Here is a 17,697-nt window from a genome sequence, read left to right as displayed (position 1 = left end):
ATTAAATGCATGGTGAAATGATTCTGCTTCAAATCAACTGCTGGAAAACAGACTGAGGAATGCCTAACCTGTGGCCTGCTGTTTAGAGCACTGTGCTGGGAAGTTGCAGAGATGCCGGTTCAAAACACTGTCTGTAACCTAGGTATCCTATTTCCTGTGTGAATGTCCTGATCACTTAGCTACTGAGGCTAAACTATGGGAGGGTAGTTGATGTCCTCTTCCAGAACTTATGCTCATGTAAGTGTGTACGTGGCCGTGTTACTTTCTGGCCAATGCATAGCTTACCCTATATGCTTGGAATGCATGCATACATTTACTTACAGGTGCACTCTGCATGGGGCATACAACTGCAAGTTGTATGTAGGGGTCAAAAAACATTACTTAATCAGCTGGGTAAATGCCATTAAGGCACACAAATGGTAATAACTTTCCATCCCTAAGGATTAACTCTGAAGATTTCCAGAATATTTTTACTCAAATACTCCTCCCTCCCAAAGTCTCCAAACCTTTTGGGGCTAAGTTGTGATATAGATATGGATGCTAAATTCTTGAGCATTCTTGATGAGGGTAAGTGTTAGCTTACCTTGCATCTTCAGGATAGTGTACCAGAATAGCCTGTTCTTAAGGCTACTTCATTCGTGGAAATCGCCTTATCAGCATCTGTTCTGTGTGTGGTATTCATACAACAGAGTTTAAATGCTCAAGTCAGAGTGGGAGGTGCAAAAGAATATTAGGTACTTTACACATACAAACAAGTCATTTTGAAGAATTTCATTCTGAGCTGGTGTTCAGTGAATAAGACTGTGGAAAAATAAGATCCGTGTAAATCCCAGATGCAATGGATCCTTTGCCGGACTTCTGATAAACTCTATTAGAATTTTTATCATTAAAACTGTTTGCCGTGCTGAAATGCTCTTGATCAGACAGCTGATTTCCCCACAGTACAGTGTGAGTGCTAAGAAATCAGGATAGTGTGGGTGTATTTTACATTAATAATGGGAGGACCCTCTTAGTCACTTTTTGGCTAAATATCCTATTGGCACTTTTCCCTTATGTGCTTCAGGAAGGCTCTGCCCCTTTCTGACCAGCAGCAATCATACCCGAATCATTTTCCAGGAAAAGTAAGTCTCAGATCCTTTTACACTGATGATTAAATCCAGACTGGTGATGTTTAAGGTGTTTTGGTACTTCTGCCTGTTTTATAATTTACACCCAATATCTTTCACACCTTTTACTTTACCAATCCATCTAACTGCAGGAATAGTAGATTTGTTTTTTTAAGATTTTATTCTGTGTTTTCTTTTTATTAACTTTTCTTGCTCTAGTTTGGTCAGAATGCCTAAATGCGCAGTAAATGCTAATGATAGGCGGGTGCGTGTATATATATGTACATATGTGTGTTGGTATATATATGTGTGCATGGGTGGATCTAGATTTATGAAAAGGGGGATGTATAGGGGGGCACGCCACCACCTATATCACAGTGCATATTTTCTCCAGTGAAAGACAAACTAGATGCTTTATGATTATGCAAGGGGACCAGAGTTCTATTATTTAGTTTAAGGTCAAAGCAAAAACAAATATAACTTTAGAAATGTGCACTAATTTGCTAGATTATATATAAAGTTGGGCCTGGTTCTGGCTGGTTCTGGCTCATGACAAACTGGGCAGAAAATAGTCAAAATAATCAAAAGATTGTGTCATTATTCTAGTAGCCATAACGGTTAAATCTGTGTTTTTTTTCCAGATTCGTAAAAAAATCTAGCCTACTTGAGTGCCTTGACCATGCCTCCCATACTTCACTGTCAGTCATTTCTGCACCCAAGTTAATATTACTATACCTGAGTTAGCTAAAGCAAAAAACAGTCTGCAGGGCTGTGAAATAGAGAGACACTACCAGGAATGGCTAAGAAACAGCAACATTGCAAAGAAAAGATAGTTTGAATAGTGGAACATCAAGACTGTTACAAAGAATAGTGGGTCATTAACACCTGTGGAGTGGAAGAAGATTTAACAGGAATTGGGGAGATGATAATGAGAATATGAAGCCAGTTGACTACCTCAGTTAAGATAGAGCTGTTTAGAAATGCTACTCTCTCTTCCAAGAGGTTGGTTTTAAAGTTTTGGTTGGGCAATTAAAGGCTGTGAATTTGGATCCACCCCACCATGTCTGTATACAAATTGAGAGTGCACGTCTGTATGAATAATCTAGGATGGTTATATTATGAAGGTGTGTTGGGAAATATTCAGAATGTATCCCTATAGTTGTTATTTATGCACACTGAGGTTTTACCTTGGAAGCCTAGTCATTATAATAGGTAATAGGAATCTGTTGTTCTAGATCCAAAAAAAAGCACAGAATAAAAGGTACTGTTGGCCCCAAAGGATTTATACTATCTTTATAAAATTCTACAATTCAGGGAATTTCTAAATTCATTTTCAGTATAGTAGCCTTCTTGATACCAAGTGGCCCGTCTTTGCATTTTTTTCCTTTCAGCAGAGTAGCACATGGCAAGGAGCTTTTCAAAAAGTTACTAAAATGTTTTAATAACCCTGAGGAGGTATAACGTATTGTTAATATAAGTATTGTATTAATATAACAATTCTTTATAGCTCCACAACACATTTTTCATTGTTAAAGTACTTTATGAACCATAACTATTTAATTCCCAGAATACCTCTGTGAAGGAATGGTAAGTAAAATAAATAAAACTGTCTCCATTTTCCAAATGAGTTAAATGAATGCTGTAGGTGCAAGGAGAGTCAGCATTAGAGCTAGGATTAGAATTCAGGAATTGCTGGCTTTCCTGTACTGTGCTGATGCTGTTAAGCCAAGCATCTCATATATAATGTCCATTTAATACTAGCTCTTTAATCTGGCATCATTTGAGCTGTGCCAGTTCTATAGTTGGAATGAAGAATAAATGAAGAAGTGGTGAGGCATTTAATGTATACTTCTGTTTACAGTGTTGATGAAAGAACCTCCTATCTGGCACTGGGAGCGGTCAAGAACATTTCACTGAATATTTCCATCTCTAACATTGGGGACGATGCCTATGATACCAATGTGTTCTTCAACTTTTCCAGGGAGCTCTTCTTTATCAAAATGTGGCAAAAGGTAAGAAAGGCTAATCTCCCTGAGAACAGACTTTTAGTAGTATTGCCAATTTATTACAAATATGTTGAGAGCAAATTGAGACTTGGTATAAACAGTCATAACTCAAATGAACACCACAGATTTATGCCCCTTTGTTTCAGGCCTGACCTTGTCCAAGGGTCTTTACATAAGCCGTCTCTTTTGTGGATTTAATTTGTGTAGGTGATGCACATCACATTTCTGTAAATGACACAGGACTGCTGTTTTGTTGATGTTCAAATGGTTATGGGAGATATGTTAGCAGGGAGATATGCTAGAACACAGATATGGCAAAAATAGAGGGTGATATCTTGTCCCCATTGAAACCAGTTGAGTTGTAAAATCAGCAACAAATTTTGTTAGAAGAAATCTCATAACCTTTTTAGGGCCTGTCCCACTGCCATCAAAATCAATTAGATGTTTACCAGGAAGAAGAGCAGGCCTTTATGTGGTTTGAATGGTTTTATATTTTTATTCTGTCATTTATGCATGGATTAATTGGAACATCAGTTGCCTCCTTGGTTCCTATTAGACAATCCTGCCTGGAAAAAAATTCAAAATTATATGATTTTTCTACTACTCTTCTGGCTCCAATGTACAATGGAGAAAGCTGGGATGATAAACTGCTAGAAAGAATAATTTCTAGAAGTAGATAATATTGCTGCGTGTTGTATCTCACTCCTTAGTGAATTTTCTAGTAAATCAAGCCAGCATGTGATAAGCAACATGGATCTAATCAAGATATAATCTTGGATTTTCAAAATCCTTTAGCTATACCAATGGTAATACACTCTGCTTTCATTCCTTATGCTTCTCCAATTCTACCTCTCTCTTTTTTTTTTTGGTAATAAAGTACTTTGCAAATGTTGAGCTGTTATACTCTACAGCATGCATGCACGATCCACAACCCATGGGCCAGATCCAGGCCACAGAGCCTCTGACTTCCTCTGGGTCCAGAGATTCATTGACATGGAGAGTGGTGGCTGCTTTCCTGCTGCCAAATTTCCGAACTCCTGGGGGGGAGACTTGTGGGCCAGATAGGGCATGCAGGGCTGGGGTGCCAGTGCAGGGCCTGATCCCAGTGTGTGGGGTCTGATGCAGGTGTGCAGAGGCAGGTGGAGGCAGCATGGGGCCTGATCTGGACTTCTGGGGCTGAGGAAGGCAGCACAGGACCCACACAGTGCTGTGCCTGCTTCTGGCTTATAAAGCCTGACCCAACCTGTGAACTGGCCCTGTGCCACTCATCCAGCCACAGGGCCAAAAGGTTGAGTCCACCAATCTATATCAATCTCTGTCAAAAAGCTCTCCCATCAATATAAACTACTTTGCTGTTGGCTTCCTAGTTTATCCAGTTGGAATTATAGCCTTGTAGATGCTGCCTCAGTACAGGTATTGCCTACTCCCTAAGATCTGTGGACAGGATGTGTCTGAAATATTAATTGCAACTTCCACAGGCCATTTCCATCCCCTGACATATATACACACATACACGCACACACACACATACATCTCTGTGTGTGTGTGTGTAGGGATATTGTTTGTAGTTGATCATTGCCTAGGCAAAAACTCAAACATAAAATCCTGAATAGAAGCAATGACTCGCAAGAATTTCTGAGTGAAAGAGTCTATTGTTGCAGAGAAGCTTGTAGCAACAACTGTCTTTTAATGAATATCACCCAAGTGGAAGGGGACTCCTTTTTCCATGTACATACTTGATACTCTTCTCAGTAGAGGTGAACCTTAGAATAAGAGACCACCAGGTTAGATTGATTGGCTTTTATAATCTGCCTCTGATATTCCTCTTGGTGTACTGTAACTGAGTCCCCTGTTTGTTTTCCAAATGTCTCCAGAGTAATTTCCTATAGGTTAAATGCAATGAGTTTTCATATGGTGGTTATACTTACTTGTAAGTGGGTGGATAATAGACTCTTTTTAGAAAGCCAAGCTTCCTCGACACATAATATAGTCATATAAGGGACATTGAGATGCAGAGCTAAATATGATGATTTAAAAGAGAACAACAGCCCAACTCAGTGGCTGGAAGCTCAGTGTGTTACTGTTGTTGGCCTTCTTTAATTTGTGGACTTTGATTTTTCATGAGCTATCACAGTGCCATTACTTGGCAGAGCTGTTGCTGCTGCTCCTCCTCCTTTACAGGAGCAAATAAGGGTACATTGACTGATATTTAAAAGGCTTCATTTATTCCCATGTCTTATTTTCCTTTTGCTCTGCAGCCAGTGCTCATTGCCATGGAAAGAAGCCCAACATTTCCTTTCCATAGCTTCTTACAGTCAGTCCTTCAACTGGGGGAGACAGGCTGCAGTTATGCTTTAACACACACACGCGCACACACACACACACATGCGCGCGCGCACCCCTCCCCCAATAAATATTCAAATATTCAAAAAATCTAAATCTGTATTTCAAAATGCCAATGACTTGAAGGTTATGGGTGAACTAATAATGTTTATTAATGATAGCAGTTAATAGAAAGTTTCATTAACATTGAATTTTGTAGATTTAGAAAATTTATACATATACATGCATATAAATATATACCGCTAGTAGCACTGCTTATCATGATAAAACTTTGGCTAGTTGCTTCTAACTTTGCCAGAATTTAATTGCTCCCAGTCAACTGTCTGTCTTGAGCTAGATACTTTAGAAAAATTTCATCCAAAGTAGTTAAGCACTTTCCAGGTCTGAGACTAAATTTGGGTGGCTTTTCACAGGAATAACAGGTTTGCCCATGACTTAAAGTCCACAGCTTTGGCAAATTTTAATTTTATGTTCCAAAGAATGGTGTTGCAAGAGCATTTCAAAGAAAGCATAACCAGACCTTTCCTAGCATGGACTACAAAATTATTTTTTCCTAGCCCTAGGCCTGAGCAAGTACTATTCTGAGCCTTTCTCTAGTGTTTTTTTCTCCTTAAATTGTCTTAAGAGACTCTTACCTACATACACTTTTATATATAAGATTATCAAATATGCCCCCATGTGTAAAGATGATGATTATTATTGTCATCATTTTACAGTTGAAAGAACTGAAGCCCAAGCTGGTTTAACTACTTGCTCAGAGCTAGCCAAATGAGTAAGAGGCATTGTCAGGAATATAACTTGAGAGTCTTAACTGTTTGAAATAATTTTACAGGTATAGTAAGGCATAAGATAGTATGTTTTCTCACTTGTCAGTAAAACCTCTAATTCAGAATGTATCCACTGAGGAGACAATTCAGTGTGTAATGCAAAAGGATTTTAAATGAAAAATGCAAAAGAATAAGTCTGACCTGTTCTTTAGGAACAAGACTTTTTACTATTCTAAGAATATTTTACCCTGTTTGTGTTATGATTTTGAAAGCACTTCCCATTTCTGTAAAGCTAAGAGTAGAGATGTAACAACTACAGATTTTTATGATCCAATAATCTGAACTATGTTTCAGATTAAACATTGTAAGGGCTTGAAAAATTCACTTAATGGTGATCAGACAGATCCCTTGGTGTGTGTGCGTTGCTGGCAAGCACAAGGAGGGGTGGGGTGGTAAGCTGTCAGTTCCTGAATAATGTAACTTTTATACGAATTGATGTTGTGATTTCTGAGTGTCTGCAGGAGGACAATGACTTACTGCTGGCAGTGGTTGTTAGTAGTAGGTACTTTCCTACCTACTCATCAACTGGTGTAGGTGGGATGAAAGCATTTTCAACTGTGACAGATAGAGTGAGACAGGCCTGGTGGAATGTGCCTGTGGTGTTTTCTTTAATAGTCCTGGAAACAGCCCCTTAAATAAAACTCTGCTCTTATGCAGCACTTTTCATCCAGAGTTCAAAGCATTTTACAATGGAAAATTGGATTCCAGGAGCTAGTCCATTTTCAACACTACTGAAGGGCGAATAGGTTGGGGAAGCCCATAACTGACAGTCATTTCCAGCCAGGGGTGATTTCTTTATTTTTAGTCAGACTCCTAGATGCTGCAGTCAGTCAACTTGAAGGCTTCTGTGTTTCTCTAGCTTCTCGCAAGCAACAGATGAGTGAAATTATCAAGAGTCAGGCTTAGAGCAGAGTGAACAGTATTTGAGAAGTTCAGCCTGTTTCTGACAAGGTCGTTTCCTTTGATTTAGTCATTATTCATATTTATTTAGTGAGCTTGTTCCTAAGACTTTTATACTAATACATTCAGTTAGTGTTGCTAAATTCTGTTTAATCAGATAAATTACGTGGCTCCCCACATCCAAGTCTGGCATGTAGCTTTAGTTGTGTGGCTAGTATTAGTTATCCAGTGAATTTTTCCTATCATATTCTAATTAGAATTTAGCCAGTGTTTAGAAAAGAAACCTTAGTTGCTTTCTCAGTCACTTATCTTATTCAGTTAATACAATGCAAAATCCCAAGGGTCTTTAAGAGTCAAAATTCCCATTGAAATCAATAGTTTAAGCCCAGACTTTTAAAATGATTGAGGTGTTGCTGTCCTCAAGACTGCAAAATCTAAGAGAGCCAAGTCTCATTTTACCTTAGACTTTTAGATGGCGATTAGTCATTTAGGGGGTGACCTGACGAAGGGCTTTTAGGCTACAGACAGAAATTACATGTAAACTGGTATAAGTAATCGGAAACTGGTTCAAATCTGTAACATAACAGAAGTTCAGTGCACATAAGCTGTTTTCAAAATGGCCTAAGCCGGTTTAAGATAAACCTGGATAGATGTAGTATCAGACTTAACTGATTTAGGTTAAATCAATGTATTGAACTTCTGTCCCAGATCCCCTAAGATTCAATTTAACTCACAGTCCCCCAGCCTGCCAGGATGCTTTGCATCTCCTCCACGAACCACTCTTTCTCAGGGTGGCTGGGCTACCCTTGGCCCAAGCTGTCTGCTCCAGCTAAGTTGGAAAGTGTGCTGTAGTACCCCTCTGGCTTCTGGCCTGGGCCACTGCAGACGTGTGGCTGCATTTCCAGAATCAAAAGTGAATGTCTGTTCACTTGCTTATCTGTTCAGTCTATGCAGCTAAGACTAACCTTCAGCCTCAGGCTTTTTGACTGTCTGTACTTAACCTTAATGTCCAAAAGCTTGCCTCCCAGCTATACAATTAGACCCATAAAAGATATAATTAAAAATCCTTGTGTCTCATACATTTCCAGGAGCATTGTGCCTACAACAGCACTCAAACCCAGCTAAGGCATTTAGATATCTTACTGAAATTCAATGAGATTTAGGTACTTAAGTCTCATTCAGAGGCAATGGGACTAAGGTTTTTAAGTAATTTGGCCATTACAACACTGAGTAAAACAGTGCCTTAAATGCCTTTGAAATGTGGGCCATTTTATAAATATTGGCTGAATCCCTTGTTAAAAATAGATATTGGCTGAATCCCTTGTTTTCCATCATTCCTTGGCTTTATATCAGCTAGTGTGCAGAGAAAACATAATATAAGGCATAGCAGAAAAATAACAACGCGATTTTTTAAAAATTTAATTAGCTATTAACATTAAAAGTAGGTAAACTTTACATGGTGAATTTATTTCAGGAGAATACAGAGAATCATTGCTACAGAAATACTGCCAGGCAACTTTTCATGGCAGAGATCTGAAAAGATGACTTTTTGGGTGAAGTTAACTGAATATAAAGTGTAAATAAAAGTAGCAATTTACAAATTGTAATAATTTGCAGAATAAAACTCTGCTTTAAAATTTTATAACAGTTGGAGATCTGCAGATTATAAGTGACAGCTGTGTCTTTAATCATTCAATGTTCTTGGAAGAACAAATATATGTGCAAAGGAAGGAGCCATTCATTCCTTTTTGTATCACTATTTACTATGTATGTTCAGAATGTTTCTGGTAAAGATGCTTTGTGATTGATATTCAGGTAGCTTTTGTAAGTCCCTATGCCTTATGTTTCCCTTGAGAAAGGGAGGAAAATATGAGTAAAATTCAACCTGTACAAAGGGCAATACTTAGCCTACTATATATTTAGATATTGCATAAGTGCTCATAGACCAGGGGTAGGCAATGTCTTTTGGCTGGAGTGCCGAAAAAACCACAGCGTCTACCTTGTAAGCTGCCGTAGTGCCAGCACACCACAAAAACAAAACTGGGGCGGAGGGGGTACATGGCAGGATGCACTGCATGTTTAATACTATTAATAATCATGAATGTTGCTTTTTTTTAAACAGTAAATAGAGAGCTGGTGTCAGGCGGGGAGCGGGAGCTGCCCCAGGGCTCCCATACTCAGGCCACAGCGGGGGACCCAGCAGCACCAGAGGTGGGGCCTAGCCAGCCTGTACAGCTCTGTGGGGATCGGGCGCAGCTACCCTGCCCACGAAGGGACACTGCCTGGCTGGGGCAGGACACCAGGCCCAGGGAGCTCCCTGCTTTGTCTCTGTGTGTGCTGGGTACAGCGGAAGTGGGAGCTGCAGCCACAGGCTGTTCCCTGGGCTCAAAGCTGCAGCCACAGCTGGTGCTCAGGTCTGAGCCAGCCAGAAGCCCGCAGTGCAGTGGCTCTCTGCAGTGCCTGCCCTAGCCCTGGCCCCTTGAGGGGAGCTGCAGGTGGGCAAAGCCAGGACCTGGGCAGGCTGAGGCAGCCACAGTAGCTGTTCCCAGGGTCCAGGGGGCTCCCGCAGCCAGGCCCCTTCAGTGGGGACGGCTCTGCCCTGCCTGCACTGTGCTCAGCATGCAGGGAGGCCGATCCCGGAGAAGGAAGCCCCCCGAGCCCCACGTCCTGCCCTATGCATTTTGCACAGGGTGGCTGTGGCCCATCCCTGTGGAGCTGCGTGGGCTGCCCAGGCCCTACCATGGGTGCCGCTGGACACCCCCACCTGCCCACCTACCACAGCTCAAGCCTGCAGAGCCCTGGGGAAGCCCCCACCTTCCTAAGGGCCCCCCACACTGCCCAACCCCTGCCCTGACCACCCAGCCCCAGCACTCGGCACCTTGGTGCAGCCCCGGGTGGGACAGGTCATCTGCCTGCCTGGGCAGCTCCCTCCAGGGCCAGCTGGGCTGGAGGAGCAGCCTGGGAGCAGGGGTGGGGGCAGTAAAGCACAGACACCTGTGCTCCTCTGGCTCTGCCTGGTGCCTGCCGCGGCACTGCAACTTCTGGCTGCGCAGAAGAGCCCAGAGCAGCAACTTTAAAAAAACAAACAAAAACCCCAACTTCTTTGCGTGCCTCCTGGCGTGCCAGGAAAATGTTTCTGCATGCCACTAATGGCACACATGCCAGGGTTTGCCGACCCCTGTCATAGACCATGTTGTTCCTCCGTGCAAGGTAGAATTTCCCCTCAAAAGAGGAAAAGGAAGAAACACAGATTGCAGTATATTACACTGAAAGACACAAAAATTCCAATATATTATAAGCTGTATTTACTTAAAACTCTAGTCTTCCAGGGGAAAGATCACCTTGCTGTGTCAGGAAAAGCAGTAAATGCTCCTTTCTTTTATTTCTTATCCCTTGCATTAACAGTGGTTTCTCTAGATTTCTATTCCCAATGTCCTTGTGTATCAAACACCTTAAGGATAAAGAACATAAGTTCAATACTGGCAGCTTTTATGGTTTTGTAACATAAACTGTATTTTGTATTTTTCTAAATTTAACAGGCCTTTAACATAGGACACAAAAGGAAGGGGATGAATTAAGATCAATGCAGATCTTTTTTTTCAAGAATTAGCATCACGTGAATGTAATGTGTTACAGCAGGAGGAATCAGGCAGGAGTCTGCCGAGTTGTGCTGACTGTTAATTTGGACTACAACTCTCAGAAACCTTCCAGAGTCTGGGGGCAAGGGAAAAAGGAAGAGGAAGCTTGAGGCTGGAGTAAAGGGGGAAGAGTGTGCAGTGGAGCCAGGACAGTGGGCTGAAGGAGCTGGCTTCAGACTTGAGGGCATCTGGAGGCTATGCTTTGACTGCTTTAGAGACTGAAGGCTTGTTTGGGAACACCCCCAGAAGTGTGTGTGTGTGTGTGGGGGGGGGGGAAATTGAGGTACTAATGCTGATGTTTTTTTACCTTTTACCTGTTCCCTCCCTTGGGCCCGTTAGCTTGTGACCGTAACCCCTATGATTTTCTGTATAAAAGTGGGAATTCCCCCTTGCTTCTTGTGTCAGTATGTGGGGCTGCAGAGTTGGCACAAATTGGTGGAAGCAGTGGGATTGTGAAGGGTGGCTGTTATACAAATGAGGCAAACGGAGATTGGTGGTCACAGGCCACAAGGCACAGGGCAAACTGCTGCAGAAGTGTATAGATTTTGTATGTTTTGTGGGCATTTGATCAGGGAAGATAAGTACCACAGAGGAGGGGGTACCTCATGAACGCTGCATGCACCCAGAGGCTGGGGGGGGCATGGCGACCACCCACAGGCAGTGTGTCAGCGGTGAGGGGGGAGCTCCTGCAGGCAGCCGTGGTGGCCAGTGGCAATTGGGGACTGCCTGCAGATGCCACCAGCGGTTTCAGCGATGAGGGGGGTGGGGTTGTGAGTGTCAACTGCCCTCAGGCGATGCTTTTTGCAGGGGGTGCACCCCCTACACGTTGCCACTGAGGTACCCCTACTGGGAGGGGAAAACGCATACAATCCATCTAGTGTCTCAAGGCCTATATTTAATCCAGCATCCTACAGAGGGGAGCAACCAGGATAGGGGGACTGGCATGAACAATTTGAAATGGCATTAATGGAGTTAAATGCGTGGAATGACGCCACTAAGCTAAAATTCCTGAGTGTCTTGCTTATAGGGAAGGCCAGGGAGGTCTACCATGGGCTCAGCAGGGAAGCTAAACAGGATAACAAGCACGTGACAGGCAGCCTCAGGAATACTTTGGAACCAGATGCAGGTCCTGACTGTGATTGTACAGCTTACTTTAGTTGTAGAGTCTTCAGTAGAGTCAGTGCAAGAGTTTGATGTTGCTCTAAGATGATTAGTTGTAAAGGCCTTCCCACAAGTCAGCCACGGGATACAGGACCAGCTGGCCTATAACGAGTTCAACAGCAATGCCTTCACTTGGGAGAAGCAGGTTCAGCTTCAGTTGGGGAGACCCCATAGCCTGGATGCCATAAAGCTACCCACTGAGATGGAAATTGTGAAAAAAACTGGAGGCTTTAGACATCCAAGCTGCCGAGGCAAGGGTGCAGAAGTTAGGAGCACAAACCCCCAACCTCAGAGTCATCAGCCTTATGACCAGTGATGGAGACATTAAGAGAAATCTGAGGTAAACTTGACCAGCTCAAGAAGAGTATGGACACCCAGTTCCAGAGTAGACCTGCAAGGGGTGATTCTCCTGAACCACAGTGGTTTGGGTGTCATCAGGGGAATGCTGATGGATTCTGGCACTGTGACAGCCGTGATCACTTCTGAAGGAAATTCCCAGAAAGAAGGTGGTGTTCAGGGCAGGGCAACTGAAGTTGGCAGTGGACAGGGGCCTGTCCACTATTAGCAGACAAAATGACCCACAGAATGAGGTGCTAATTGCTGGCGTGACAGGTATAAGATACTACCTAGAGTGAAAGCTAAGAGAAGTGCCTTTCCTGTTCCTCCTAGATTCAGGTGCCCAGGTATCTATTGTACATAGCTGGATATGGGAGCAAGCTACAAGAGAGAAAGAAAAAAGCCTTCAACTCTGTAGGTTAGTGGTCAAGGCAGCCAGTGGAGAAGCGCTTCCAATTCTGGAATAGTGGAGTACAACCATCAACTTTCAAGGCCTGCAGTTGCCATGTAGAATCCCCGTAGCAAAGGCTGCCAATCAAGATACCTTGTTAGGCACTAACTTCCTAAAAAAATGATTAAGTCACTATGAATTTTGCAGATTATTCATGTTCCTTTATGGGGAGGCATTTCCCCTTGTATACCACAGATAGCCAAGTGACTGGAATGGTAGTGATAGTGGTAGTAGTGAAGAATCTAACAGTACCTCCTAGAAGTGAAATGATGATCACTGGCGAACTAAAGAGATGGTGCTGTGAAGAAGAGAGCTTATTTGAACCTAAGTTCACTGATACATTGGGATTCCTAATGGGAACTTCAAGGGGTAGGAGTCACGGGGGTGAAATTCCAGTGTGTGTTGCTAACATATTAACAGAACCACAGGTCACATATCAAGACATCATGCTTGGGACATTTAAGACAGGTGTGACTGTCCTGCAGGAGAACCTTAGGTTGATTGCTGCAAGAGTACTGGGTTCAAATAAGAGCCAAAGCTTTAGAGAGCCAGGCGATAACCTTTTGTCGAATGAAAAAAGTTGGAACACAACTTCAATTTAAGTCATCACAGCCTGGAGCCTGAACACATGGGGGCAGTACAAGAAGTCCTGTTGGAGTATGTAGATGTACTCAGCCTTGGCAACCATGACCTAGGGCATACAGGATTAACAGAGCTCTAGATTAATACTGGCAATGCCAAATCTGTCCAACGGGCCTCAAAGAGTACCCATCTATTTCCAGAACGAGTTTGATCATCAGCTGCAAAAGATGGTAGAAAGAGGTATCAGGCTTTCCTTCAGCTCATGGGCTGCCCTAGTGGTGTTGGTGCAGAAGAAAGGGGGAGGTGTGCAGATCTGTCTAGATTATCATAGACAAAATGATGTTACTGTTAAGGTTGCCTATCCCATACCTTCAATTGATGATGTACTAAGTCTCTTGGCCAAAGCTCAATGGTTCTCCTCCCTTGATCTGGCTAGAGGGTACTGGCAAGTGGAAGTGCACCCAGAGGATAGAGCTAAGAAGCTTTCTACACTAAGAAGGGACTTTTTAAGTTGAATGTGATGCCTGTTTATTTATGTAATGCTCTTAGTACATTTATATGTATTATATAGGCTGGCAAGCAGATCAGGTGGACAAACACCTGTAATTTACACTGTAGTAAACATCTGTGTTCACAGAACAGAAACCTTGGCCTGACAAAGGAGGTAGGGAGGCCTGCTCATCAGCAGCCAAGATGTTGGTAAAGGCCTCACAGTGGAACCTTCACCAGTACAGACCCCAATAGGTCCAATAGGGTGCTGCCAGAGGATGCTTCTGGATCAAAAAATGTAGGGTGGGATCCATGGCCTGATGGAAATGAAGATGAGCGAGTGAGTGAGGATGAATAAGTACTTGGTGGAGGATCAAGGTGTAATGTGAATGAAGAGTGTAGCAGCATAAGGAACAAGGGGGCAGCCTGCAGCGCTGTGATGACTGTTAATTTGAACTACAACTCCCAGAAACCCAGGAAAAGGAAGAGGAAGCTTGAGGCTGAAGTAGGGAGAAGCGAAAGCAGTGTGCTTGTGGAACCTGCTCAGCCCTACATAGAGGAGTGCACAGTGGAGCTGGAGATCTCACTGGCTCAGGCAGCTTGAACTGTGGACTGAAGGAGCTGGACCCAGACTTCAGGGCAACTGCAGGCTCTAGGGTGCTCTAGGGACTGATGGTTTGTTTGATGCACCTCTGAAGGTGTGGGTGTAGAAATTGAAGTGTTATCACAGTGTTGATGTTTTTGTTTCTTTTACCTATTCCCTCCCTTTGGCCCATTAGCTCATGACCCTATCCCCTATGATTTTCTAGATAGAAGTGGGGATTCTCCCTTGCTGCTTGTGCCAGTATCTAAGGCTGCAGGGTTAGCACATTAGGGCTAATTACAGACAGTCAAAAAGCCTAAGGCTGAATCGACTCAGTTTTTTTAGTCTAAACTGCAGAGATTAAACTGAGAAACCACTGGACAGACATTCACTTTTGATTCAGGAAATGCAGCCACATACCTGCAGTGGCTCAGGCCAGAAGCTCAGGGGCATTACAGCATGGCTCTCTGGCATGGAGCCAGCATGGGCCATGTGTTTGCGTCCTCTTCCTGCTGTCCCCAAGGTCTCTGGAATTTGCACTCCACAATCGCAGCAGCAGGGCTCTGCAAGGACAGCTTTGTACTCTGGGAAAGGGAAGTTTAAGCTGCCTCCATGGACCCAGATCCCAGCCGAGGTTTGTGTGTGTGGGGGGGTTAGTCCCTGCCTCCTCCTGCTTAACCGGTCTTTGCTGGAGCAGGCAGCCCAGCCCAGCCCAGGGCTGGAAAGCATGCTAGGATGCTGGGGATCGTGATTTAATTTAAACCAGGAAGGGGTCTGGGACAAAAGTTTCATAAACCAGTTTGATGTAAGTCAGTTAAGTCTGATACTACATTCAACCAGGTTTATCTTAAACGAGTTTCATCCATTCTGAAGCTGGTTTATGTGCACTGGACTTCTGTTCTGTTACAGGTTTAAATCAGTTTCTGATCACTTCAACCAGTTTATGTGTTACTTCTGTCCCTGGCCGAGGAATTTATTCTGTTAAAAAATGCCTTCCCATCCCCACGTGAACTAAAATTCATGATTGTACTCTAAGAATGCTGTGCATAAGCTGGCACTGCTTTTAACACAGAGCTATAGTAATATTATAATAGTCTTTGTAGTAATAAAATTGTTGGGGAAAAACCTGTCTAATGCCTTTTTCAGAACTAGGGCTTAAAATTCAAATTAAACTCAGTTTAAGCATCCTCTACTGAGACCATTAAGAAATACTCAGTTTTCATAACTTTCAATGGCTTATTCTTTGTGGCTTTAGGCGGTTGGTCCTTGGTTTGTTTGGGGTTTTTTTGTAACTTGAATCTAGAAATTTATTGCCATTTGCTGCAAAAGGTCAAATTCATTCTCCAAGGAGTTTCTTTTGCTCACTTTTAAGATAGGCAACTCAAGATGGTGCGATGAGATAAATGAGTGAAACTGCAATACAACTATAACTGTATATTCCTTTTCAGTTGTGCTTATCCCATGGCACATTGTATATCACTGTGCTGTATGGCAGGAAATTGTTCTCCTTCATTTACTAGTCAGACATCTCTTGTGGTGATACTAGGCTCTATAAATATAACTGAACCCCTCTCTTAATTTTTTTTAACAGTAAGTAGTATGAACCTATGTCCTTTATGCAGAAAACTCTCTGAAATCTGTGAGTCCTGTTTTTAAAAGGGCTGCACAAATAGGCTCCCAGTACATCCACCTCAGTCAGTTCAGCTAAAGGTATTCTGAATGTGCACCAACTGTATGTAAAGAGCTCTCTGCTGTCAGTTCAAAAAGAAGTATCAAGTGTTACACAGAAGGCTATGGGCCTTCTTTTTATGCCAGTGCCCCATGGCATTGGTGACGCTGCCATGAACGTTTGGAATAAGGCTGGTATGAGAGCAATTTCTATTGGCTCTACTCCTATGTGCTTTCTTTCTCCTTCCCTATCTTTCTCTTCCTTCTTTCCTTCTTTTGTGGATAAAATGAAAGACCTCAAGGGAGCCTTCACTTTTTCTTGAAAAGTAAGTGAAGTGAAATCTTTTCTCTCTCTGCCCTCCCCCTGACAGCAACTGTTCACCTTCTATGGTGGTTGAAGCAGAATCAGGTTAAAATCATACAAGACAGAAGAAAGAGGGAGGGGGGAAAAATGCTTTCTGCAAAAATTCATAATAAAGCAGTGAAAGAAGAAAGAACATGGGCTCCACTGTGGGCCACTGGCTTTTTGTAGTGCTTGATTCTGAAAGTCAGGAAGTCGTGTGAGAAGGGACAGTTCTCGCATAGTAATATCAACAGAGCCACAGCAACCACGCCATGTGAGATGGTTAGCTAGGCTGATTCCCAGACCCACAGGGATTTTTCAGTCTTACTTTGAGAGGAATCCAGAAAACCTGTGTTGGACTCTTGACTATAACCATCTGCAGAACAGTAATTCAATAATTTCCACTTAGCAAGGGGAAAGGAAAGTGCGTATTAAAAGCTCTTTCATAAAACTGCAGCACCTCTTAAAAATAAAACCTTACAAGTGAACCGCTAAGCTTTTTCTTTTTAAAAAAATTAAAACTGTTTTCAAAATCCCAGTACAATGGATTATAGGTAAATCCCAGGTAATGGAGTATAGTGCTGGACTTCAGCATTTCTGTTGGAGTATGCAGTTTTATTGTACACCCCACACTTCCCCTGCATTGTTTATCTGTTGTTGCTATGCAAAATTAACTCTGTATCTTGTGTTCAGGTATCTGTAAATGGGGGAATTGACATAAAAAATTAATATGACTTTAAAAGGCAATCGGGACTCGTAGTAGAGATGATATCTTTTATTAGACCAACAAGATTTTTGCAAAAAAAAAATTCTTTAATTGCAAGCCTTTGGGCACAAACACCCTTCATCAGGCATTTGAGAAAAGATTGTAAAAGTTCTTCTGGGTAGAAATGAAAGTTCGTATTTCATAGGATTTCACAGAGGAGTCAATAGATGGCAAACTCCTCTGGGTAGTCAGTTCATAGCTGGTATGGAGACTCTCACCTCCTGTGAGGATCTGTGATGATGCAAATTACCTTGAAACAGAGGCAGGAGCAGGATCTCAGGTTTCAGGGGGTCACAGTTGCTTCCTGCTTGGGAAAATATGGAGATTTTTTTACTGCTTTTCTATCCAGTTTTCTTTTTTTGGCTTTTCTACACAATTTTATGCAATTCCTTGTTTATTGTGTTCCCAATTAATCTTTTAAAAAGTTTTTAGTTGTAGGGATATTAAATGCAGTGCATATAAGAACTGATGTCAGCAACATTTGCTTACTGTACAGAA

The 17,697-nt window shown here is 42.5% G+C and overlaps 1 protein-coding gene across 1 annotated transcript in view; it reads left to right on the top strand.

Moving 5' to 3' along the window:
* Positions 1 to 17,697, top strand: part of ITGA9 (integrin subunit alpha 9) — a 381,381-nt gene that overhangs the window by 233,634 nt on the left and 130,050 nt on the right. The window contains exon 18 of the mRNA XM_019483333.2: positions 2,968 to 3,118. Coding sequence (XP_019338878.1) covers positions 2,968 to 3,118 — 151 coding nt within the window. The remainder of the gene's footprint in view (positions 1 to 2,967; positions 3,119 to 17,697) is intronic.

This window comes from Alligator mississippiensis, chromosome 5 (genome assembly GCF_030867095.1).
Source record: "Alligator mississippiensis isolate rAllMis1 chromosome 5, rAllMis1, whole genome shotgun sequence".
Taxonomy (NCBI): Eukaryota; Metazoa; Chordata; order Crocodylia; family Alligatoridae; genus Alligator; species Alligator mississippiensis.
Note: the sequence above shows the minus strand (reverse complement) of the source record. Positions and strands in the feature narration are given on the sequence as shown.